The sequence below is a fragment of the Capricornis sumatraensis genome, chromosome 10, assembly GCF_032405125.1.
Source record: "Capricornis sumatraensis isolate serow.1 chromosome 10, serow.2, whole genome shotgun sequence".
Classification (NCBI taxonomy): Eukaryota; Metazoa; Chordata; class Mammalia; order Artiodactyla; family Bovidae; genus Capricornis; species Capricornis sumatraensis.
The window spans coordinates 53303437-53329491 of NC_091078.1; the positions used below are offsets into that span (position 1 = coordinate 53303437).

At 41.5% G+C, this 26055-nt stretch overlaps 1 protein-coding gene and 1 non-coding gene across 3 annotated transcripts in view; one reads left to right on the forward strand and one right to left on the reverse strand.

The window, feature by feature from the left end:
* UBP1 (upstream binding protein 1) overlaps positions 1 to 26055 on the reverse strand; it is a 65108-nt gene that overhangs the window by 36661 nt on the left and 2392 nt on the right. For both annotated transcript variants that reach the window (XM_068982686.1, XM_068982685.1), the window contains exon 2: positions 11036 to 11187. In XM_068982686.1, coding sequence (XP_068838787.1) covers positions 11036 to 11187 — 152 coding nt within the window. The remainder of the gene's footprint in view (positions 1 to 11035; positions 11188 to 26055) is intronic.
* Positions 19589 to 19695, forward strand: LOC138088034 (U6 spliceosomal RNA). The gene has a single exon (XR_011145628.1). It is a non-coding gene; the product is annotated as a U6 spliceosomal RNA (small nuclear RNA).

Below are 26055 nucleotides of genomic sequence, written 5' to 3' on the forward strand. Positions count from 1 at the left end.
GTGTACAGGCCATACATTTGAATATACATATATGTGCATTCACACACACATATGCATACATGCAAAGGCTCAGGGTTCATTAGATGCCCATTTTAAGACTCAGGTTTGACTGGGCCTTCAGGGATAAGCTAGGAGGCAGGACTGTAGGTTGCAGAGTGTATTCGTCTAAAATCTGAGGAGAAAACGCCAGCCACAGCATGAAAGCAGCTGTGACACACAGCAGTGGCCCGCCCTGCACCACTCCGGAGCTTACCTGCCTAGCACACTTTTGCCTTGGCTGGTGTCTTAGCTCCCTTCTGCCGCTGTACCAAATTACCACAAACTCAGTGGCTTGAAAATTATACAAACTTATTACAGTTCTAGAGTTGAGAAGTCCAAAACGGGTCTAGTGGGCTACAGAGAGGCTGTCGGCGGGCCACATTCCTGCTGGAGGCCGTGGGGGAAAGCTACTCCCCTGTCCCCCCTACCTGAAGCAGTCTCCATCCGTTGGTCTGTGGCAATCTTCTTCCCTCCATCTTATCTCCCTCTGACACCTGACTCCCTTGCCTCTTTCTTTCAATTCTAAGGACCCTTGTGATTTCACTGGGCCACTGGATAATCCATAATAATCTCTCTTTTAATAGTTTTAATTAAATCATACCTGCAAAATATCGTTTGTTATAAGGTGCTTTCCAGGTGACACAGTTAAGAATGTCCCTGCCAATGCAAGAAGCGAGAGATGTGGGTTTGATCCTTAGGTGGGAAGATGTCCTGGAAAAGGAAATGACAACCCATTCTAGTATTCTCACCTGGGAAATCTCATGGACAGAGGAGCCTGGCAGGCTACAGTCCATGGGGTTGCAGAGTCAGAACCAACTGAGCATCTGGGCACAGCACAGCAATCATACTTGCTAACAAACTTGGCAAAATTTCTTAACTGGTAGGCAGCTATCTAGTCCCAGGGCTGCATTCTAACGGTTTGTAAAAACTGCTCATCTTATCTGCCACATGAAACTCCAACATGTCAGCGAAGATGATTAAACTTAGTCTTCCAATACAATCAGAAACCATTAAAGCTACTTAGTTATAAATAATAGTAAAAACAGCAAAGGCTAGCATTGTGCTTCCTATGTAACTCAATTTAATTCTCACCTATCTTAGGTGGAGGTTATTATATTAAAGAATTTGCTGAAATGAGCAAGCAGTCGAATGGGATCTAAGCACAGGCCCAGGCCCCTAGAGACGGCTGAGGACAACCGCTCACTCTACCACACATAGAAAAATACTTAAATCGTCAGTCACTGTAACCAACAGAAACGTTTAAAGGAAAAAAAGGGTATCTGAATAATGTATGTAAGGACATCCCTAGGGAGCCGAGGTGCATATATCCTGGGCATTTATTGAAAAGTGGGGATGCCAGCTTCTACCATCTACTTTAGGAATGGAAGTTCTCTCTTCCATTGTATCTTTTAGTGACAAGACCATTAGATTCATCACAACTATGCTTAAGTATAATTCAGTCACCACAGGAACCAATAAGTTTATTGCAATAAATAAAATATTAACAATTTTTTTATATACAAAGTGTCATAAAACAAGATTACAATCTTCACAGGTGTCTATAAAGGGTTCTAATTCAATCACTACCTGGGCTGAGCAAGCAGAACTAGAGAGCTGTGAAAAGAGCTTCATTGTATATCCTCCCTTTTGAACTTTGAACCATGTATATAAATCATCTAGTTAGACTGTTAAAATTTTAAATGGTGACAATTAACTCAAAATTTAGAAAACACTGGAACTATTCTAGTAAAGAGACTTGGTGGTTAAGAAAGTTGGATTTGGAATCAAACCTCTGGGGTTAAATCTCTATAAAACTATAGTCAATCAAACAGGATAACTGGAGAACTGTATCATTTCTGGTAAATAAGGCAACATTTCCACGGCAAGTCATTTTCCTTTGGTAGAGCTTAAGAGTTAATTTGAACATAAGAAAATTAACTTGTGAGCAAATCTGAATAAAAATCTAACTTCTAAAAACCAGAAGACCGAATAAAAAATTATGTCAACACTTAACAGTCACACCATCAATGCTGATGCATAGATGCTACTATACTAAAATGGGCCATTGAGATATATTTTACATACTTTGCAGGAACTTTTCAGGGTAGTCACATCCAGCTCTTTTTGAGACCCAATGACTGTAGCCTGCTAGGCTCCTCTGTTCACGGGATTTTTTAGGCAAGAATACTGGAATGGGTTGCCATTTCCTCCTCCAGGGGATTTTTTTCCCGACCCAGGATTCACACCCATGTCTCCTGCATTGCAGGTGGATTCTTTACCACTGAGCCACTTGGGCAGACATGCTAGCTAAAAAATAATCACAGGATTCTATTGGAACTCCTAGTTAAAAATTAATCAAGCCCGATGTTCATTTTCCACATCTACACCTGATTCTTTTTATATTTCAGGAAAGGCTTCTGTAAAAAATCAGAACTGTACATGTACAACTGAGAATGTTTCCTTTTGAAAGGTGAGTCTGATCAGCTTATTTTGCTGAGGGATCAGATCAAGATGGCGGGGAAGTAGGATATGGAGCTCACCTTCTCTCACAAATACAAAAAAAACCCCATCTTCATGCAGAACAGTTCTCAGAGGACATCTACTGAATGCTTGCAGAAGACCTCAGACTTTCAAAAAGGCAAGGAAATCCCAAATAACTGGATAGCACACACAGAGAGAAAGACAAAGGGATCTAGATAAGACCTGCGCTTGTGGGAGGGAGCCGTGGAAGAGGCAAGGTTTCCACATGCTGGGAAGTCTCCCTGGTAGGGAGATCATCAGACAGAGGAGGAGCTTCGGAGCCTCAGAGGAGAATGCGGCAACCAGTGTGTGCAGCGCAAGACCGAGAGACCTGCACAGAGGGCTGCTGCCCGGAGCAGCACTCAGCAGCCTGAGACGCTCAGCAGCTGGGGCAGACTCGGGCTGGGTGCTGGGGCACAGGCTTCAGAGGTGGGTCCCGGAGAGAGGATGGCAGCCAGCACACACTGAGGAAAGAGACGGCAAGCATCCAAACCAAACTGCACGCCAAAAAAGAAAAGAAATTAAACCAACACAAGCTACACAGAGGCACTGCCACATATAAATAGCCCTCCAAGGCCACAGTAGATAACCTTCTCCTAAACTCATAGAGTAAGAGAATATAAGTAAAACGAAGATGCATAGAGTCCCAAATAAGATGAACCCAAACAGACTCACACCAAGACATACAGTATTCTAAAGGCAGCAGAAGAGTTCATTACAAGGGAACCCCCAAAAAGCTATCAGCTGATTTCTCCACAGAAACACTGGAGGCTGGAAGGGAGTGGCAAAATATATTCAAAGTCTTGAAGGGAAAAATGTGCAACCTAGAATATTCTACCCAACAAGACAATCATTTAGAATGGGAAGAAAAGTAGAACTTCTCAGATAAGAACTAACGAATATAGCAATATTAAGCCTATCCTAAAAGAAATATTGAAAGACCTTCTCTAAATATAAAAGAAACAAGAAGACAAAGGAAGGAAGATATTACAACTGGAAAGTAAATCACTTAAATTAGCCAGTGTACAGATCAAAAAGAAAAGCCTACTTATAAAAGTGAAGATAAACACATGGAACAGAAAAAGAATAAAGATGAAGGCATTACAAAAGGACACCAGGGACTTCCCTAGTGGTCCAGTGGCTAAGACTCTATGCTCCGGGACTTACTCCCTGGTCAGGGAACTAAGTCCCACATGCCACAACTAAAGATCCCACACACCACAACCAAGACCCTGAGCAGCCAAATAATATATATTTTTAAAATAGTAAACAAAAAAGGACTTCAAAATCTTAAAATGTGGGGAGCTCCCGGGTGGTCTAGCGGTTAGGACTCGGCACCTCCACGGCCAGGGACCCGGATTCAACCCCTGGTCAGGGAGCTAGCTTCTATATGTTGCAAGTAAGAGTTCGTGTGCCACAACTAAATACCCACACGCCTCAACTAAGACCCGGGGCAGTTACATAAAAATGTTTTGGAGAAAAAAAAAAATCATAAAATATGGGGAAGGAGAGTAAGAAAATGCAGGTTCTTCTTTTTTTAAAAGCATGTGTTTGAGCCTATATGACTATCAGTGTAAAGCAAGCAGACACAAGGGGTTAACATACTTGAAAAACAGGGCAACCACAAATTAAAAACAAACAATAGATTCACAGAAGCCAAAAAGAAGAGAAAACAAGCACAAAAGGAAATCATTAAACCACAGAAAGAAACAACACTTCAATTGGAAAACTAGGTTTAAAACAGAAACAAATACATATGTATCAATTAGTTTAAATGCCAACAGACTGAATGTTCCAATCGAAAGAATGCCTGGTGGACTGGATAAAAAACAAAGAGCCTAGGGAATTCCCTGGAGGCCCAACGGTTAGGACACCATGCTCTCACTGCTAAGGGCCCAGGATCAGTCCCTGATCAGGAACTAACATACCACAAGCCACATGGTGCAACCAAAGAAACCCCCCAAAACTAAGAGCCCACAATGTGCTGCCTACAAGGGACCCCCCTTAGGGCAAATGACACACACAGACTGCAAGCGAGGGGACGGAAAAGGATATTTCATGCAAACGAAAGTGACAAGAAAGTGAAGAGTAGCAATACTCGTATCAGACAAAACAGACTTTAAAACAAAGGCTATCAAGAAGGACACTGCAGGGCTTCCCTGGCAGCTCAGTGGTAAAGAATCTGCCTGTCAATTCAAGAGACCAAGGTTCAGTCCCTGATCCAGGAAGATCCCACTCGCTGCGGAGCAACTGAGGCCGTGCGCCCCAGCTTCTGAGCCTGCGTGCAGCAACCGCTGACGCCCGCAGGCTGCAGCGCCCGTGCTCTGAAGCAAGTGAGGCCACCTCAGGGAGACGCCTGTGCCCCGCAACCGGAGAGAAGCCCACGCAGCAGTGAAGACCCCGCACGGACAGAAAGTAATACCATTTTAAAGGCACACTATGTAATAATGAAGGGAGCCACGTGAGAGAGCCTTTCACACTCACCAAGATATATACACCTAGTACAGGAACACTCACCTACGTAAAATACTAACGGACATAAAGGGAGGAATTTATGTAAATACAGTATTAGTAGGAAACCTTAACATCCTACTGACATTAACGAACATAACTTAGAAACAGAAAAATCAACAAAAATAAATCAATATCAAATAAGTTGATTTTTTAAAAAACCAATTATACGCTAGAACAGTTAAGACTTGATTATTTTCAGGACATTTTTACCCCCAAAACTCAAAATACAGTTTTTTTCAAGTGCACATGGTTTATTCTCTGCAACTGACCACATACTAGGGCACAAAACAAAGCTCAACAATTTTAAGAGTATAAGCATTATTTCAAGAATCTTCTCTGACCACAACAGAATGAAGCAAGGAATCAACCACATGAGTAGAAATAAGGGAAAAAAATGATTTCATGCATACTAAACAACACACTACTTAAAAAACAATGGGTCAACAATGAAACCAAACAGGAAATTTAGAGGAAACTGATATGACAATATAACCATACAAATGTTTGGGAGGCAGCAAGAGCAGTTCTGAGAGGGAAGTTCCTAGCAATGCAGGTCTTCCTCAAAGAAAAGAGAAAAATCTCAAACAACCTAGCCTATCACTTAAAAGAGTTAGAAGAACAAACAAAACATAAAATCAGCAGAAGGAACCAACCAAGACCAGAGAAAATAAACAGACTGGAGAAGAATCACTGAAATGAAGAGCTGGTTCTTCGAAAGCCTAAACTACAGTGACAGCCCTCTGACAAGGCTCACCAGGGAGCAAAGAGAGGGACCCACACAAACAAACAACAAATGAAAAAGAACTCTCAACTGATGCCACAGATACACAAAAAAGCTAAGAGAATACTACGCCCAATTATATATGCCAAAAAATTCAACAACCTAGAAGAAATGGACAAGGTTCTAGAAACATACAGCCCCTGAAAACTGAAGCAAGAAACATAATTTGTACAGAACCTTCACTGGAAGTGAAACAGAATTTGTAATTTAAAAAAAAAACTCCACAAACAGAAAGTACAGGACCAGATGGCTACCAAACATACAAAGAACTTACACTGATTCCTCTCAAACTCTTCCAAAAGACTGAAACTCTTCCAAAAGACTGAAGAGGGCAACAGCCCCACAGACATTCCAGGAGCCACCATCACTCTGACAACGAAAGCAAAGATCCCACCAAAAAGGAAAATTCAGGCCAGTATCTTTGATGAATTTAGACGCAGAAATTCTCAACAAAATATTAGCAAACCAAATCCAAGAACATATAAAAAGGAATGCACATCATGACTAAGTTAAATTCGTTCTAGAGTCACGAGGACAGTTCAGATATAAGCAAATCAATGTGATACATCACATCAACAAAAGACAAAAGCCACATAAGAAGCACAAAAAGCATTCAACTACCATTCCCGATAGACACTCTCACAAAAGTGGGTACAGAGGGAACATATCGCAATGTTATCAAGGCACTGATGACAAACCCACCGCCAACATAATAGCCAACGGCGAAAAGCTGAAAGCATTCTTGCTAAATTCAAGAACAAGGCAAGGATGCCTACTCTCACTAATTCTACTCAACACAGTATTGGAGGTATTTGCCACAGCAATCAGAAAAGAAATAAAAGCTGTCCAAGTTAGACAGGAAAGACTAAAACTGTTACTATTTGCAGATGACATGATACTCTATACAGAGAAGCTTAAAACCTCCACATATAAACTGTTAGAATAAATGAACTCAGCAAGATAGCAGGATACAAGAGTAATATACAGAAACCTGCTTCATTTCTTTACACCAACAATGAAATATAGGAAACAGAAAGTAAAGAAAAAAATCCCATTTAAAACTGCATCAAAAAATCTTAGAAACAAATGTAGTCAAGGTGAAAAACCTATACGCTGAAAACTATAAAACATTAATAAAGGACTGAAGATACTTCAAAGAAATGGAAAGATATCCCATGCTCCGCAATTAGAAAAATTAATGTTTCTAAAATGGTAATAACTACCGAAAGCAATCTTCAGATTTAATGTGACCCCTATCAAATCACCCATGACATTTTTCACAGAACTAGAATAATAAAAAAAAATGTATATGGAGCCATGAAAGACTCAAAATCGCCAAAGCAATCCTGGGAGGGGCGGGAGTGTGGGGAAGACAGGCATCATAACTCTTTCAGACCTTCAGACAATACTACAAAGCTACAGTAACCAAAACAATGTGGTACTGGTACAAAAACAGACATATATATCAATGAAACAGAACAGAGAACCCAGAAATAAATCCATATACTTTCGGTCAATTAATCTTTGACAAAAGAGGCAAGTGTACTCTTTAGCAAGTATACTGAGCAAGTTGGACAGCTGCGTGTAAATCAATGAAGTTAGAAAACACCCTCACAACCTGGAGAAATAATCTCAAAATGGCTTAAAGACTTAAACATGAGACATGACACCGTAAGACTAGAAGAGAACATAGGCAAAACATTCTTTGACATAAATCATACCAATGTTTTCTTACGTCTCCCAAGGCAATAAAAATAAAACAAATGGGACCTAATCAAACGTACAAGTTTTAGCACAGCAATGGAAACTACAAAAAAAAGACAAGACAATCTACAAAATGGGAGAAAATAGCTGCAAATAATGCAACCAACAGGGGTCAAATCTCCAAAATATACAAACAGCTCATACAACTCAACAACAACTAAGACAACCCAATCGATAAATGGGCAAAAGACCTTAAAAGACATTTCTCCAAAGAAGACATACAGATGGCCAATAGGTATATGAAAAGATGCTCAACATAGCTAATTATTACAGAAATGCAACTCAAAACTATGTGGTACCACTTCAACCAGTCAGAATGGCTTCAAAAAGTCTACAAAAACCAAATGCTAGAGAGGGTGTGGAGAAAAGGGAGCCCTCCTGCACTGCTGGTGGGAATGCAAACTGGTGCAGCCACTATGGAGACAACTGAAGGGACTCACACAAAATCCTGGGTTCCGAACCTTTTTCAAAATATGCTAGGCAATAAATGTTAGGAGACAAGTCTGTTAAAGAATTGATAGTCATATAAGTTTAAAGCGCTATAATTCCTTTAAAAAGGTATATAGAAGTAGAATTTATGATTACTCAAATGCATTTTTAATGCTTATTCAAATGTATCTTTTCAAAAATGCAGCCTACATGCAATTCATTTTTCTACTTTTTTCTTAAAATGTTGGGAGAAATAAAGAGGTAAATTACCACAATTCTACAACCAATAACATACTCATCATTAATACTGCAAGGAGCAGAGTCAAGTCCCAGAAAGTCATCTGCACTTCTAATATGGATTATGGTCAACCTCAGGTGTCAGCTAGGAGAACAGAAGGAAGCCTGCTAGGGTCATGGAAATACTGGACAGAGGCGGTATTTTTGAGGGAATAAACTATGTATAAATTAACTGACTTACACATTTAAGACTTGTGGGGAACTAACTCCCTTAGTGGGCCAGTGGTTAGGGGCCTGAGCTTCCACTGAAGGAGGCAGAGATTCCATCCCTGGTCAGGGAACCAAGATTTCGCATGCCATGCTACAAATACTTGTGCACACTACTACAGATACTTCAACATTAACAACCATTTAAGTAATAAACAATTTATCGGCTTAAATCTAAGCTTGATCAAACTAACACTGAGCGAGTTTATCAACCGCTCTATGCTTCAGCTTTGAAAATCTGTAATGGATCAACAACACTTCCTGGGTTATTGTGGAAGTGAGACAATGCATACGTAGTATTTAGTACACTGCTTCATGTACAGTAAACACTCAGTGAATGCAGGTCTAATACTTTATCACTACAGATGGTGGACTGCAACTTCTAGCAATGTGAGATGTCTTTATCCAGTTTAATAATAACAGTTGTAAGGTACGAATATTCTGCCAGGCCCAAAGACAGACACATCTGAAGTTCTTTATATAGAAGGGTGAGTTTCCATGGGCTCATTCACCCCATGGTATGCACCTTAACTTATTCAACTTTTCCCTAAGAGAGATTCCAGTTACTTCCTTTTTTCTCATTAGAAACAAAGCGATAATGAATGCCCTCAATCTCTACACTGTCTCTGCTGATCTTTTCATGTCTAAAATAGATTAGTGCATAAACTATTACGGTTCTTTCAAATATGAAACTTAAGTCTCAAGTAATTGAATGCCTACCCATCAAAATCCTAAAATATTAATACCAAAATTAAGAGTATCGCCAGAGGCTACAAATTAGAATTACCTGAAGAAAAACCTCATAAATTCTAAATTTGTATGTCAAATGAAAATTCAGAAGCTTAAAAAAAAGTTTTCTTCCACATCTTACAATAATCACTAACTAAAGTAGTCTAAAATCTATAGCTCTTTCCACAAGTTTGAGGAAATTAAAGATGTTATTTATTGACAGAAAAGCAATCACAAAATACCCTTAAGTGAAAGTCACTCAGTCGTGTTCGACTCTTTGCAACCCCATGGACTATATAGTCCATAGAATTCTTCAGGTCAGAATACTGGAGTGGGTAGCTGTTCCCTCCTCCAGGGGATCTTCCCAACCGAGGGATCAAACGCAGGTCTCCTGCATTGCAGGTGGATTCTTTACCAGCTCAGCCGCCAGGGAAGCCCAAGAATGCTGGCGTGGGTAGCCTAACCCTTCTCCAGGGCATCTTCCCAACCCAGGAATTGAACCGGTGTCTCCTACGTTGCAGGTGGACTCTTTACCAGCTGAGCTACCAAGGAAGCCCAACTCTTAAGTGAACAGATGTTAATTCCCGTTTTGCTGTAATAAAATAGATACACACAAAGAAACACACCTAGGATGTAACTGCTTTTCTTGAGGGGGATGCAACTAAAGTCCAGTTTCAGCTTTATCCCTTGACATATGCAGTTTTTCTACAATGAGTATATACTATTTTTCTAACAACAAAAATGTTCAATTCTTTTTAAAAACAAGGGTCCAGGACCTCCCTGTTGGCTCAGGGCTAAAGAATAAGCCTGCCAATGCAGGAGACGCAGGCTTGGTCCAGGAAGATCTCACAGGCCACAAGGCGACGCAGCCCGTGCTCCACCACTACTCCGCCTGTGCCGACGAGCTGAGGACCAGCAGCTCCTGGACCTGAACACTCTACAGCCCGCGCTCCCCAGCAAGAGAAGCCGCCGCAGGGAGAGCCGGAGCACCGCTCTAGGGAGCAGCCCCTGCCCGCGGCAACCAGAGAAAAGCCGGCGCAGCAACAAAGAACCAGCACAGCCAACTGGATTACTAACCCAACAACAACATCAGAGCCCCTCGGGCTTTCAGTCCCCAACAGATGCAGGTGTCCAACAACTGAGTTCCTCATATGTATAACCAAGTACTTTCGTTAACACTGGTAGGCCTCACTGGCCAGTGCTCCAGCTGCTCAGCACACCTCAAAAAGAAAGTCTTTACTCTTTCTAATGGTAAATCACCCCACATCTCTATTTTCTATTCTGCCCACTCTCACTTTCAAATCGGCAAAACACAGCATTCTCATTAAGCAGAAACAAGATTTAACGCAGTTTATTTTAGCCACAGACTCCACTTTGGTGCAGTCTATTCTCAGCACAAACCTGCTTCACGCCCGAGACCAAGTCCCTTGCTAGCTGGACTTCTGCTTCATTCTCAGGTTCCACACTGAAACCATGTTCCTAAAAATAACTGACATCCTTTCCTACCTGCTTCTCCTTCGGATTTTGTCTTGAAAACACCCTGTAACACATCTTGGTCCATGCCCTCTTTACGAAATCACTTTCCAGACTATTACTTTGTGGGCACAGTAAAACGTTCTACAATTTTTGTTAACTGAAGCTGTCTGAGGGAAGGAATCTAATTTTCTATTATTGCCACGAATCCAGGCTGCGATGCCAAAAGGCCATTTTGGACCTCTGCGCACCCTTATGTCAGCGCGGCGTGGCCATACCGACCTTGGTTCAGGTACGTGAGCGTCTCGTCGTGCAGCTTCACGGCGGGCGATGTCGCGGCACACATCACGTACTGGAAGGGTGGGTGTTTGGTCTCGTCATCCAGCGGAAGGCTAGAATCTTCCTGCTTGAAAATGGGCAATGCCAAGACATCGCTGCAAAGAAAAAGCAACACTGACCTTACTCGGGGTTTAAACTACTTTAAAACGTATAGAAGTATTTAAGGGCAGTTTCTTTTAAATTTCAAGATCACAGATATTATCAAAAGGGACCTCCCTGTGGTCTAGTGGTGAGGGTCTGGCACTTCCACTGCAGGGGTCAAAGGTTCGCATCCCCAGTCAAGGAACTAAATCCCGCATGCCGCTCAGTCGCCCCCCATATGTAGACTAAAGTAACTATTAATGCTAATTTGGCACCCCCAAAAGATAGCTTCAATAACCCATATCTCTAGTGGGAGAGAGAGGAGTGGGTGGCTATAATCAGGCAGAAGTATTAAAATGAGAAATATTTAAAGTAAGCAGTATTTAATAGTTAATAAAGTCCAAACTACTGATAAAGAGATCAGGCTAATAATATATCTGGTACTCAAAAAAAAAATTATATCAAAAACTTCTTTAAAAACTTGAAACTCATTATTTCTATTAACAAGAGCAAGAGTATGGAGCCACCTGTTTTGAAAGGTAGGTCACCCTGGCACCATGAAATTACAAAGAAGCATTTGATTAAAATAGTACTTTATAAAAAGGTCCCTGCTAGGCTTAGCCAAGTGCTGAGAGCACAAAGCTTCACACTCAGTCTGAAACAATGGCTTCTTCTGAGAAGCAAACAGTAGCAGTATAAACAGCTGCTATTTTTTCCCCCCAAGAATAACTTGGAGCATTGATCAGGAGGGGGTGGCGGGGATCTTCTGGGGTACTGTCTATATTCTGTTAACTTGGGTGGTTAAACACACATGGATATATTTGGTTTGCCTTTAAAAAAAATTGGCTATCTTTTACATACCACAAAATTCACCCTTATAAAGTGTATGATTCAGTGGCTTTCAGTATCTTCACAGAGTTATGCAGTCTTCACTGCTATCTAATTCCAAGACATTCTCGGCACCTCAGAAAGAATTCTCATACCCCTAGCAGCCACTCTCTATACCCCTACCCTACCCACCACCACCCAAGCAACCACTGACCTGCTTGTCTCTATGAGCTTGCCTATTCCAGATATATAATGCAAACAGAATCACGTGACCTTTTGTGACTGGTTTCTTTTATTAACACTTAGTGTGTTTTCAAGGTCCATTCATGTTGTAGCATGTATAGTACGTCATTCCTTCCTATGGCCGAATGATATTACATTGTATGAATATACCATATGCTAATTATCCATCATCGGACGATGGACCTTTGACTTGTTTCCATTTTTTGGTTATTAACGAATATGCTCCTATGAACACTTGTATATGTTCTGTGTAGACATGTTTAATTCCTTTAGATTTATATCTAGAAGTAGAATTACTGGGTCGTATGGTAAGTCGTGTATCTACCTTTTTAAGAAACTGCCAAACTGTTCGGAGAAGGCAATGGCACCCCACTCCAGTACTCTTGCCTGGAAAATCCCACGGACAGAGGAGCCTGGTGGGCTGCAGTCCATGGGGTCGCTAAGAGTCGGACATGACTGAGCGACTTCACTTTCACTTTTCACTTTCATGCACTGGAGAAGGAAATGGCAACCCACTCGTGTTCTCGCCTGGAGAATCCCAGGGACGGGGGAGCCTGGTGGGCTGCCGTCTATGGGGTCGCACACGACTGAAGCGACTTAGCAGCAGCAGCCGCCAAACTGTTTTTTAAAGTGGCTGTACCATTTTATATTTCCACCATTAACATGTGAAGGGTAGGGTGTTTTTTTAAAGATAATTTGCTGAGCTGTACATTTGTATCTTGATGACTTTTCTACATCCATTTCTCAATAAGAAGTAAAATATCCAAATAATAACTAGTATAACAAGGACCTCAAAGACTTGTCTGAACTGCTTATTTGTTCTTAGGAGCTGTTAACTGACAGATATCTGGCTGGCCCATTTTAATTAAATTCAACTTTTAAAAAAATGTGGAAATAAATGAAATGAAAGGGAAACCCTGTATTTCCTCTTCCCACATACATTTCTATTAAAGCACCAGACTGATTATTCAGGGACTAAATTACACACTAATTCTCCTTCATTTTACACCTAGAAAATGTCAAAACACTTCTAAGTCAAAAGTGTAACTGAGGAACGCATAGTTAGCAATGGTCTCCAGCCCTCTTCTAGAACACAGAGATATAAAAACTTTTCAGGGAATTTACAAATGGTACTTTAAGACTCAGAGCAGCTCTCTTTATGAAACTACAGCAGTCAAAGTAGCTCCACAGTAGATTAAAATAAAAATATATTCTATTTCACATATATGTAATTATTTAAAGTTTTCTGGGTGAGAGAATTTTCTGGTGGTCCAGTGGTTAGGAGTACTCCATGCTCTCACTGCCGAAGACCAGGGTTCAATCCCTGGTTAGGTAACTAAAATCCCACAAGCCATGCAGTTTGGTCAAAACAAAAAAAAAAGTTCTCTTGGTGAGAAAGGAAAAAAATGAGACGAGAGCTAGAAATCAGATGCTTTAGTTAATCATACTAAAAAGTGAAATGGAGAATAATTTTAAGATCTTAATGCTAACTGCCTTGGTTGATCATTACATACTTAAGACATCAGATTGCAGAAGACTGGCTATTTATAAATAAACTACTGCTGCTGCTAGGTCGCTTTAGTCGTGTCCGACTCTGTGCGACCCCAGAGACGGCAGCCCACTAGGCTCCTCCGTCCCTGGGATTCTCCAGGCAAGAATACTGGAGTGGGTTGCCATTTCCTTCTCCAATGCATGAAGGTGAAAAGTGAAAGTGAAGTTGCTCAGTAGTGCCGAACTCTTAGTGACCCCATGGACTGCAGCCTACCAGGCTCCTCTGTCCATGGGATTTTCCAGGCAAGAGTACTGGAGTGGGGTGCCATTGCCTTCTCCGAATAAACTCCTACATACAGTAAATAAAATTATATTTGCTTCAGATCCTAGAAGGCCACCACCATTATATTCCCTTGGTTATGGTAGCTCAGACAGTAAAGAACTGCCTACAATGCAGGAGACCCAGGATCAATCCCTGGGTTGAGAAGATCCCCTGAAGAAGGGGCTGGCTACCCACTACAGTGTTCTTGCCCGGAGAATCCCCACGGACAAAGGAGCCAGGCGGGCTACAGTCCATTGGGTTGAAAAGAGTCAAACACGACTAAGTGACTAATACTTGTATTTCCATAGCTTTCTATGCTTTTGGTAGGTGCTAAAAACTCCTGAATAAACATAAACCTGTAGAGATCATCTGCTGATGCAATCCCAATCAACTTTTTACTTTACTAGAAAGACAACGCATTCCAACCAACACAGCAGCCAGAGTGAGCCTCTTCAAACAGAAGTCGGACCATTTCATTCCTTTGCACTCTCTTCCATCACCTCACTTTAGAAACCAAGGTCCCTGGAAGGACCTGGTTCAGTCGCGCCAGCCTCCTTCCTCAACTCCTCTGGGGCCTCTGCACTGGCCCTACTCTGCTGATGGCCTCCTGGCTCCCTGCATTCAAATGTCACCTTTTCAGTGACAACTGTAATCCTCCATGGGTACTTGCAGCTGCTCCTTTCCTGCTCTATTTCTCCACAAAGCATTTCACTTTCCAACACTATACCAGACTTACGTTTGTATCCCCCGTAAGTATAACTACCCCCCAAATTGGTTTCTCTTCATAGACTCAAACCCAGCATCTAGCACAAAGGGGCTCAAATATCTGCTCAACTGATGAATGAACCGCAGCACTGATAGTCAATCATTGCTGAAGTGAAAAGCCAGCTCTCCAGACAATTTGAGATCATAATTTCTACCAGGATGAGCCATAAGGAAAGTTCTGGTATTCAGTTCATTTTGTAACCTCATATTCCAGGCAGGTAGGTCTCCCAGGGATCTGACAAGCAAATGAAAAGACACACAAGGATTCGAATTATTCCAAGTAATCCTGAAATGCCAGTATCTAAAAATATCCAAGCACACAAAGACAAACACGACTTTAGGCGCAAGAACCAACAGCAAAAACAACAGATGGCATATACCCAGTTCCAGATCCTGTCTGCTGGCATTCAGTGCTCTCCTGACTCCGCTGTAGAGGGTTAGAGGTATGAAGACTACACAGATAAGACATCTTGCCAGCTGGAATCTTGTTAGGTTGCTCTGAAGGGAAATGAAGAGGGAGTGGGAAAGAGCAGAGGCAGGCAACCACAGCTGCAGCAAAGTTCAAGGCAGCAGCAGCCATGCCTCCAACAGCAAGCCCTTCTCCCTGAAGCCTTCTAGCGCTCTCACAATCAAATACTCCACTAAACCCTTCTCTGCCTCAAACAGCTCTGTGCATTCTATTTTCCCGACTGGACACAGACCAGTACCCACCAAAGACTTCAAGATGCCAGAATTACTGAACCTATAAGATAAAATTAAGCTTACTTTGTTTAAAGAAATAAAGAACGAATATTTAACAGTAAGATTACACAGAAATGAAGAGTATATAAGGAAAATGGAACATAAACAAAAAGTTATCCGGAAGGCAGCACAGAAAATGCCGAAGAGAGAAAGGAAGATTTTACACTGAAGTGTCAGAAGAGGAAGGACGGGCAGAGGCAGGATCTTGATACAAAGGCCCAGTCAAGTCCGGACCAATGAGGTAACACTAAATCGCTGATTTAAGAACCCAAAATAACCGAAGTAGGATAAGCAGTTTTTGAACCAGCACCCAAAAGCACATCAAGAAAAACTTGTAAGCCAGTATGTGGGTTCATATTTCAAAAGTCCCATTTTTCCAGTAAAGTACCAAGTATGGAAATTCCACTTAAAGTAGGCCCTGGCAGGAAGAGTTGTGGGTCTGAGATGGGGCCACCCCATCCTTAAGCAGAGCTGGAGAGGGACTGGGCGAGGGCACAGAGGTGAGACCACCAACCAGCAAAGGGATGTGCTTGAGAGCAGAGGTGGTGTGCTTCCTTAGAGCCACCCTCTGTTACCTAAGGAAGCATCGGATTTAAGCAGGGTTACGGTTGTGTTAAAAAAGAGGACAGGGGAATAAAGCAAAAGGGGGCAAGAGAACAAGGGTATATGTGGGCAAGTAACTACAACGATTGACCAGGAAAATTTAAACTGGTTGGGGAAGAAAACAGGAGCTCAAAAGGGTACGTGTGTGCATGCTCAGTCACTCAGTCCTGTCTGACTTTTTGCGACCCTATGGACTGTCCCAGGCTCCTCTGTCCATGGGATTTCCCAGGCAAGAATACTGGAGTGGGTTGTGATTTCCTACTCCAGGGGATCTTCCTAACCCAGGGATCAAACCCAAGTTTCCTGCATTGGCAGGCGGATGGATTCTTTACCACTGAGCTACTGGGGAAGCCTCTTCAAGAGGGTGAGAAATTGTGATCTGAGAGCAGTGGTTGTATTAATAAATTTTAATGGGGCCAATGATGGCAGAAGGAGGGTAATGAGGGAGAGAGTGAAGGACAGGGGGCAGCAGGTGAACTCTGAATCTGAGATTGCAGGTGGGTCGCATGATGGGTAAATCCAGGTCTAATGTATGACCATAGGATTGAGTAGCTGAGATAATGTCACTGTAAGAAAGATACTCAAGGAATGGAAGTGTCAGGCTGCTGGAAGGCCCATTTGAATATCTTCTGAAATCACCATGAATGAACAGACTAGTTGTGTTCACTGTGACAGTGAGCCAGGATCTTGAATTTTTAAAATAAGAAATGACCCCCAAACCAGATGACTGCAATCACTGAGGACCTGGTGACAATCAGTGGCGTGAAATTCAAAGCTGGGGGTCTTGCAGAAAAGGAGGGAGACAGAACAGTCCGGAGGCAGCTGTGAGAAGCCGGAAGGATCCCTCCCCAGGCTCCTGGTGCAAGAGCTGCTGCTGCTGCTAAGTCGCTTCAGTCGTGTCCGACTCTGTGCGACCCCACAGACGGCAGCCCATCAGGCTCCACCATCCCTGGGATTCTCCAGGCAAGAACACTGGAGTGGGTTGCCATTTCCTTCTCCAATGCATGAAAGTAAAAAGTGAAAGTGAAGTTGCTCAGTCGTGTCCGACTCTCAGCGACCCCATGGACTGCAGCCCAACAGGCTCCTCCATCTGTGAGATTTTCCAGGCAAGAGTACAAGAGCAGGGTTGTGAAAATAAGCCCCCAGCAGTTGCGAGGGTCTCAGGGGAGAAGGGTCCTCAGATAGCAGGTTTCCACAAGAGCAGGGTAGGGGAAGACAGCATTAAGAGACAAAGCTGGCTATACTAGTTTCCCAGGGTTGTCATCACAAAGAACCAGAAACTAGAGGCTTAAAACAGCAGCAGCTTCCTGTCTCACTGCTCAGGGGCCGGAAGTCTGGACCCAGGTGCTGGCTGAGCACTGGGAAGGAAGGCCTCTCTCGCAGCTTCTGGGGTCTGGCAGCGGATGCTGGGAGCGCCTCACGTGTAGGTGCACCACTCCAGGCCCATGGCCAGCTTCTTCCTGTGTGTCTTCTGTATCCCCTCTGTGTGTGTGTGTCTGTGTGCGTCCAGACTTCCCCTTTCTATAAGGACACCAGTTCTCTTCAACTAGTGCCCACCCTGATGACCTCATTTTAACTGGATTACCTTTGTGAAGTCCTTATTTCCAAATAAGGTCACATTCTGAGGCACTGTGTGTGTGTGTGGGGGGGGGGGGTGGTGCCTGGGACTTCAACATATCTTTTTGGGGGACACACAATTCAATCTGTAACACTGACCGCTTGGGAGATTTTTCTGATAGACTGAGAATTCCGGAGAGTGAAGCGGGAGAATTTTAGCAACTGGTCAGAATGGGGAGCTGGCTACAGAAATGAGCACATGCAGAGCACCGTGCCGAGCACAGGGCAAGGAGTGTCCTGGAAATCTGGAACTTCCCCTAGTCCCGACAAACGAGAACCAAGCGCAACGGGCTTCCCTGGCTCAAAGAACCCAACTGCCAGTGCAGAAAATCCAGGTCCTGGTTCCCGGTCCGGGAAGATCCCACATACTGGGGAGCAACTAAGCCTGTACGCTGCAACGACTGAGCAGAAATGCCGAAACTGCTGAAGCCCGCGTGCCCTGGAGTCCACGCTCTGCAAAAGAAGCCGCCATGAGGAGCCTGCACCAGTGCAGCTGGAGGGCAGCCCCTACTCGCCGCAACCTGAGAAAGGCCCTCACGGCAACAAAGACGCAGCACTGCCAAAAATTAAAAAATAAGAGTCAAGTGCACAAAAGGACTGGTCCAGTGTGCCCTAAAAAGTGAGACACACGTCTAGGAGAGACTGATCAAAAAGAGAAGGCACTAATAAAGATGAGTAAAAAAGATGTAACTAATGATATAAAAACCAGTAAGATGAGAATATCACTAACAACTATAGCAACGTATTTGAAAATATGGATAAGATGAACAATTTTCTAGAAAAGTTAACACCAAAACTTTAAGACATAAAAAATTTTACGGGACTTCCCTGGTGGCACAGTGGATAAGAATCTGTCAATGCAGAGGACACGGGCTCCATCTCTGGTCCGGGAAGAGCCCACAAGCTGCAGAGCAACTGAGTTCCTGCTGGCCACAGCTACTGAGCCACAGTGCCCAGAGCCTGTGCTCCTCAGCAAGAGACGCCACCGCAGGGGGAAGCCCGGGCACCATGGGGAGGGGCAGCCCTGCTGGCCACAGCAGGGGAAAGACCACGCAAAGCCATTAACAGCCAGCACTGCTACTAAGTCGCTTCAGTCGTGTCCGACTCTGTGCGGCCCCATAGACGGCAGCCCACCAGGCTCCCCCGTCCCTGGGATTCTCCAGGCAAGAACACTGGAGCGGGTTGCCATTTCCTTCTCCAATGCATAAAAGTGAAGCGTGAAAGTGAAGTCGCTCAGTCGTGTCCTACTCTCAGCGACCCCATGGACTGCAGCCTACCAGGCTCCTCCGTCCATGGGATTTTCCAGGCAAGAGTACTGGAGTGGGGTGCCATTGCATTCTCCAAACAGTCAGCACAGGCAAAGCAAATAAAATCATAAAGACATAAAGGGCTTAAAAAAAAAAAAAGTAATGTGGTTAGGAATTTTCCCCCAGAGAAAACTCTCACAGAGGAGTTCTACCGGACTTTCAGGGGCAGCTCCTATACAAACTATTCAACAGGACAAAAAACGAGGAATTAACCTTATTCCTTATGAAGACGTATGCAATTATGACATCAAAACTAGGTACAAACAAAACTAGAAAAGAAAGTGAAAAGCTCAAGTCAGCCATAAGTATTAGATGCAAAAAGCCTAAACTGAGTATTAACAAATCAAATTGAAGAGTGTAATGACAAACCATCACTTAGGTGGGTATTTCCCAAGAACACAAGGACAGAATCCAGAATCTGCAAACAGGACAACAGCTTTAGAACACTGATGGGCACTGGATTTATAACAGAATGGCAGTATAAAGAGGTGAAGAACAGTGCTCATTTGGGCAGCACATATACTAAAATTGGAACGATACAGAGAAGATTAGCATGGCCCCTGCGCAAGGATGACACGCAAATTAAGGAAGCGTTCCGTACTTTTTATACAGAGTGAAGTAAGCCAGAAAGAAAAACACCAGTACAGTATACTAACGCATATATATGGAATTTATAAAGATGGTAACGATGACCCTACATGCAAGACAGCAAGAGATGCAGATTTAAAGAACAGTCTTTTGGACTCGGTGGGGGGAAGGTGAAGGGGGGATGATTTGAGAGGGTGGCGTTGAAACGTGTGTATTACCATATGTGAAGCGGATCACTGGTCGAGGTTCGATGCATGAGACGGTGCTCAGGGCTGGTGCACTGGGATGACCCTGAGGGATGAGGGTTCAGGATGGGGAATACATGTACACCCGTGGCAGATTCATGTCAATGTATGGCAAAAACCACTACAATACTGTAAAGTAATTAGCCTCCAATTAAAATAAATAAATTTTTAAAAAATAAATAAAAATTCTCAAATGGAAAAAAAGAGGTGAGAAATAAAGTCTTTTCAAAGATATTAGGTAAACTGCAGGCTCATACCGGAGAAGTCAATGGCAACCCACTCCAGTACTCTTGCCTGGAAAACCCATGGATGGAGGAGCCTGGTAGGCTGCAGTCATGGGGTCACTAAGAGTCAGACACGACTGAGCGACTTCACTTTCACTTTTCACTTTCATGCACTGGAGAAGGAAATGGCAACCCACTCCAGTATTCTTGCCTGGAGAATCTCAGGGACGGGGGAACCTGGCGGGCTGCCATCTATGGGGTCGCACAGAGTCAGACATAACTGAAGCGACTTAGCAGCAGCAGCAGCAGCAGGCTCATACAACTGCAACTAACTGGCCCTCTTATACAATACCAAAAACAGAAGGGGGAAAAAAAAACAACTCTAGAGAGATTGTAAACTTAGATGTAATATGTAAAGTAATAAACCTTCAGAAAAGACTATAAGAGTATTGTTATGACCTCAGAGCAGGGAAAGACTGTAAATAAAAAGGCTGGTCAATCTGACCATATCCCAATCAGGACCTTCTGTTTAAAAGCCACCATAAAGAGAATGGGAAGGTGTCATGGAGTAGAAGAGAGCTGTCTGTGACATATATGTGTAATCAAGGCTAGTATCCAGAATATATAAAAGACTACAACAAGAAAATAAACACAGGCTTCCCTGGTGATCCAGTGGTTAAGAATCCTGCCTGCCACTGCAGGGGACACAGGTTCAATCCTTGGTCTGGGAAGATCCTGCATGCCATAGGGCAGCTGAACCCCACGAGCTCCAACTACTGAGGCCCGAGCTCCCTAGGGCCCCTGCTCCACGACAAGAGCAGCCTGAACACTGCAGCTAGACAGTAGGCCCCCTTGCGGCAACCAGAGAAAAGCCCACACACAGCACAGTCAGAAATAGACATAAAGAAAGATGTAAATACCTCTCCAAAAGTGGGGGGAGGGGAACTGAATGGAAACAAAGGTGGTGCCTTCAAAACCTGGGGGAGAAACTTAGAGATAAATATATAGCTACGAATGGACTAGAAGCACACCAAAAACAAAGGCGAAAGTACCTAACTAAAGACAGAAAATCATCAGAGTAATCAAAACAACAGGAAAGAACCACAAAGATGAAACAGAAAACACAATCAAGAAAAACAAAGCCAAAATCTGATTTCTTACAAAATACTAGATATAGACAAACTTCTGAAATAGGTCATGGAAGAAGGAAAACACACAAGAAACACATGGAGTGAAAGATATGGTGTAATCACAAATATTGGAGAGATCAGTTAAAAACAAAAATTCTGGAAAAAATTCCCACAACTAAGATAAATTGTGAATTTCCTATGTCCATTAAGTGAATTTAAACAGGCAAACACCCATGTAGGCAAAAATAAAATAAAATCATCTAATCCAGATTGTCTTTATAAAAAGCTTTATAAAACCTTGAAGAAAAAATTAAGTCCCATGCTCAGATGGTAAAGAATCCGCCTGCAATGCAGGAGATCTGGGTTCGATCCCTGGGTCAGGATGATCCCCTGGAGGACATGGCAACCCACTCCAGTAATCTTGCCTGGAGAATCCCATGGACCCAGGAGCCTGGTCCATGGGGTCACAAAGAGCCAGACACGAATGAGTAAGCACAGCACAGAAAAATATTTAGCCCATAAAAAGAAAGTTACCCAGCTCACAGGAAGCTGATACAGCCTTAATGTTTTTTAAAAGGACAGGCAAACAAAAAAAAAAAAGAAAGAAAATGGAGGCTCAATCTCAGCTAGGAACAGAGACAACCTATTTATGAAACGTTGGAAGCATTCTCTCTAATCAGTAAGTAGACTAAAGACTCAAGTTCTCGGTGTTTCTAAACAAAACTGCAGTGAAAGCTAAGGCTTACCCCACACTAAGGCAAGAAAATGAAATGTAAGGATTACACAGGAAGAAACGAACCCATCACTATTTAAAGATATCAACTAGGAATAAGCCCCTAAAATTATTAGAACTAGTAAGTTTGGCAAGGTCCTGCAGAAGAGGAGAGAGAGAGAGAGAAAAAAAAAGAAAGATAAAATAAGAAAAAAACTACAGCATTCCCATGTGATTTTCCTTCTATCCAGAAAGATCATCTTCCACCTTGAGAAGACTTCTTAGTTATTCGCTGGTGAGCAGCCAACAGGTGCCGTGGAAAGAAGTGGAGGTCAGACCCCCAACTTCAAATCCTATTTCTTCCCTTTGTGGGGCTCTCTGAACTCTAAGAATGGGTTTGTTTTTAATTTAGTAGAAAATACTTTAAATATCCACACTCTAGGCACATGTTAGATGAGAGGTTCTCAAAGTATGGTTGTGGAATCCTGGAGAACCTGAGATTTTCAGTGGTTCAGGATGTCAAACCTATGCTCAGAATAATACTAAACCATTATTTGCCTTTTTCACTCTTGACATTTGCACAAAACCAATGGTGGTTGAAACTGCAGGTGCCTTGGCATCAATCAACACGGTAGCACCAAGCTGCACAAGCAGTCATTGTATAAAAACATTAACTTTATTAAATACTGGTCCTTGGGTAGGTATAATGTATTTCTGTTGTACACCTAAGTGCAATGGTTTTCTAATGAAAAGGTTTCTATGAAACTGATCTGTGAATGGATTAAGCAGCTTCTCTTACAGAATATCATTTTTACTTAAAAACTGACAAACTATGATTATTCATTTCTGAGTATTTGACAGAAATTTCCTCAAAAATAAAGTGAGCCCTTTATTTCAAGGAAAACAACTATGACAGCATTTGTTACCAATGACAAAATCTGCAGCCTCCTTCCGTGCTTTCTCTGATGAGATGGTGGTGATACTAAGGAATGTGATTTTTTGGTATTGCATAGTGAAAAATGAGAACATTGAAAAGATTTGCAAAACTCAAGAAATCATTATTTTCCAAAAAAAAAAAGATATCATTATTTTCCAAAAAAAGAAATCATTATTTTCCAAATGACCAATACTTGCACATTTAAAAGTATACAGGTTCAGAGACCCAGTCAAAGTTCAAAACAGACCAACTGATTCTAATGTAACAATATAAAAAGTACATTGACACAGTTTCAGATTGCACATTGCAACTTCAAGAAACTGCCTCCTGTCAAATGCTGGTATGCTGGTATACTATCAAAGAAGAATATCCAGAATGATCTGAAATGGTTATTAAAATAATCTCTCCTTTTCCAACCACATATCTATGTGAGGCTGAACTTTTTTCAATTATGTCAACCAAAATAGTATACTCTAATAGCAGGTAAGAGAATCCATCTGCTTTACTATGCCAGACATTAAATAAACTTGCAAGTATTTAATGCTATTCTTCACATTTGATTTTTAAAAAGTTTTCACATAAAATATATTTGTGATAATGTATAATGGTTTGTAATTGTTTTCTAAAATAAAATTAGTAAAATGTAAAAGTTTCTGATTATGAATGGACTACAAAACATACAGTATGCTATTCTACTCAGACAGACTGAAACAAAGTAATCCATAATAAAATGACACCAACAAGGCTCTACTCTCCTCAAAATCATTCTGCTAAAATGACAAAGAGCCTTGGAAAGCCAAATAGTATTCATAGGTATAGTCTATGTTTGCCTTCAAAAAACTGTCACATGTTTGAAAACGTAACATTTCTAGTTACTACATATCATAAATATCAGAGTCATAAAAGAGAAGGAAAGACTGAGGGATTGTCATTGAAGGAGATAAAAAATAAATGCAATATGGGATCCTAGACAGAACATGGATTAGAAAAAAGGCAATACAGAAAAAAAAAAAACACTGAAATCCAAATAAAATTTTGTTCTTCAGTTAACAGTTCTGTACCAAGGCAGTTTTGAAAACTGTACTCTGACTATGGCAGTAGGAGATGCTGGGTAAAGGGTAGATGTCAGCTCTCTACACTATCTGTTAAACTTGTAAATCCTAATAATAAACTCACAAAGTTTAAAACAGGAAGACTCTACTACCAAGATTCAGCACAGAACCATTTCCAAAGCAAGCAAAACAAAAATGATACAACTTCTAAATTCAGTGACAGAACCTACAGCAAAAAAAAGGATCAAGCATCTTTTTTTTTCCTTTCCACCAAAAGTAAACATTTAAGTTGTCCTGGCAAACTGGCAAGTGTTACTGTGATGAAACACATCAAATTATGAGACCATATCAATAAAATACCAAGTTTCAAACAACACTGAACGAAGGACACAAACTGTGCTGAACTTACTCTTAGGGGAGCGAGGGGACCACCCTGATTTTAAAAATTGAACACAATGAAATCTATGGACAAATAAAAGGATATGTATAAATTAGTTGAGTGAATGGTTAGTCTACATAAATATTACTTTTTGAATATAAGGTTTCAATACTCAGCAAATGTTTCTCCAAGGCAATCAAAGTATATTATTAGAATCTATCCTTTAGAGCAGGGGTCAACTAGCTACAGACCAAAGGCCAAACCCAGCTGGCCTGTTTTTGTACAACCATGACCTAAGAATGGCTTTTATATTTTTTAAAAGGTTGTAAACAAACAAAATAGAGTGACAGAGATCCTCTGGCCTACAAAGCCTTAAATATTTGCTATCTGGCCTTTTACAGAAAAGCTTTGCCAATCCCTGCTTTAAAGTAATAAATTTTATTTGATTAAGTGAATTTGATTATAGTTATTAATTATAAAGTCCAATGTGGACACTATAACAGAAGTACATTTTTTTAACCAACAATCTACTGAATTCTTTTAATATTAAACCCAGAAAGTTTTTGAAATTTGAAATGAGGAATTTTATAGAAATTATTCCCAATTCTGGAAGTAGTCTCAGGTACCACCATAATAAAATTTTCCAATTTCACTGATTCTGAGAATTTCCTATACTTGCAAGAAATGTCATCCACTCAAGAATATTCTGCTTTAGCATGAGACCCACAGAAAACCATCAGCTATTAATAGTTACAAAATAAAATATATCCTCAGTAGTCTTTTATTAACTTAACACTGATCACAAAGTTGAAATTTTCCCATTTCCTCCAAGGGTCTATAAACTGACCTTTTAACATTTTAATCAGTATAGAAAATCTGTCTTCATCTCAAACCAGTTTTGATTTAGCAAATTATTTATAAACTACAAATGTACCTCCCAACTGAGACTATATGTAAAATACACCTTTTGTTTCAAAACAGATTTAAACCATAGTGAAGTTTTACAGAGCTCAGGCCAATGCCCTTTGGGAAGGGAATTATTTAGTATCAAAAATAATTTTATACATAAAGAAGTCACATTAAAAAAAATTTCAGATTACTCCTTAAATCTTGAAAACTAACTTACTATAAATTATGTATTTTTTGCGAACCCTCAAGATGGAATGAAAATTACCAGGTGGCCCAAAAGACCTTCCTAGAATAGTTTTATTGAGTTTTACTTTTTTGAGTCCTTTGGTTATCTGCTCCTTACTTCACAGAACATGTATGACCCAGATTTCAAGTTACAATGGGTTTCAGCCTTCATTCAGTGAGGGGAAACTCAGTTCTCTCTTGAAACGGTAGTGCCACTGACAATCACTTTACTAACAATCACTTTAACATCTACCAGCTTAGGTTTACTCACTTGGAAGAACAGGACTGGCCTATTAGCCTTCTAAGGTCTCTAACCATCTCTAGACGCCTGATACTGTAACTTAGATTTTAAAAAATATTTATGACCTGCCTCCTTTCAAACAGAATCTGCAGCAGCCTATCCCTTATATACAAATGAGGTACTGGGTACACACAGATGAAAAACACACAGTGAAGAATGGAGTGTAGAAAACAAAAGGGAAGAAGCAACGATTTTATCAGAAATTAGCCTCATCGTAATCCAATACTATCAGCCTACATTGTTTAATGCAAACATACATTTCA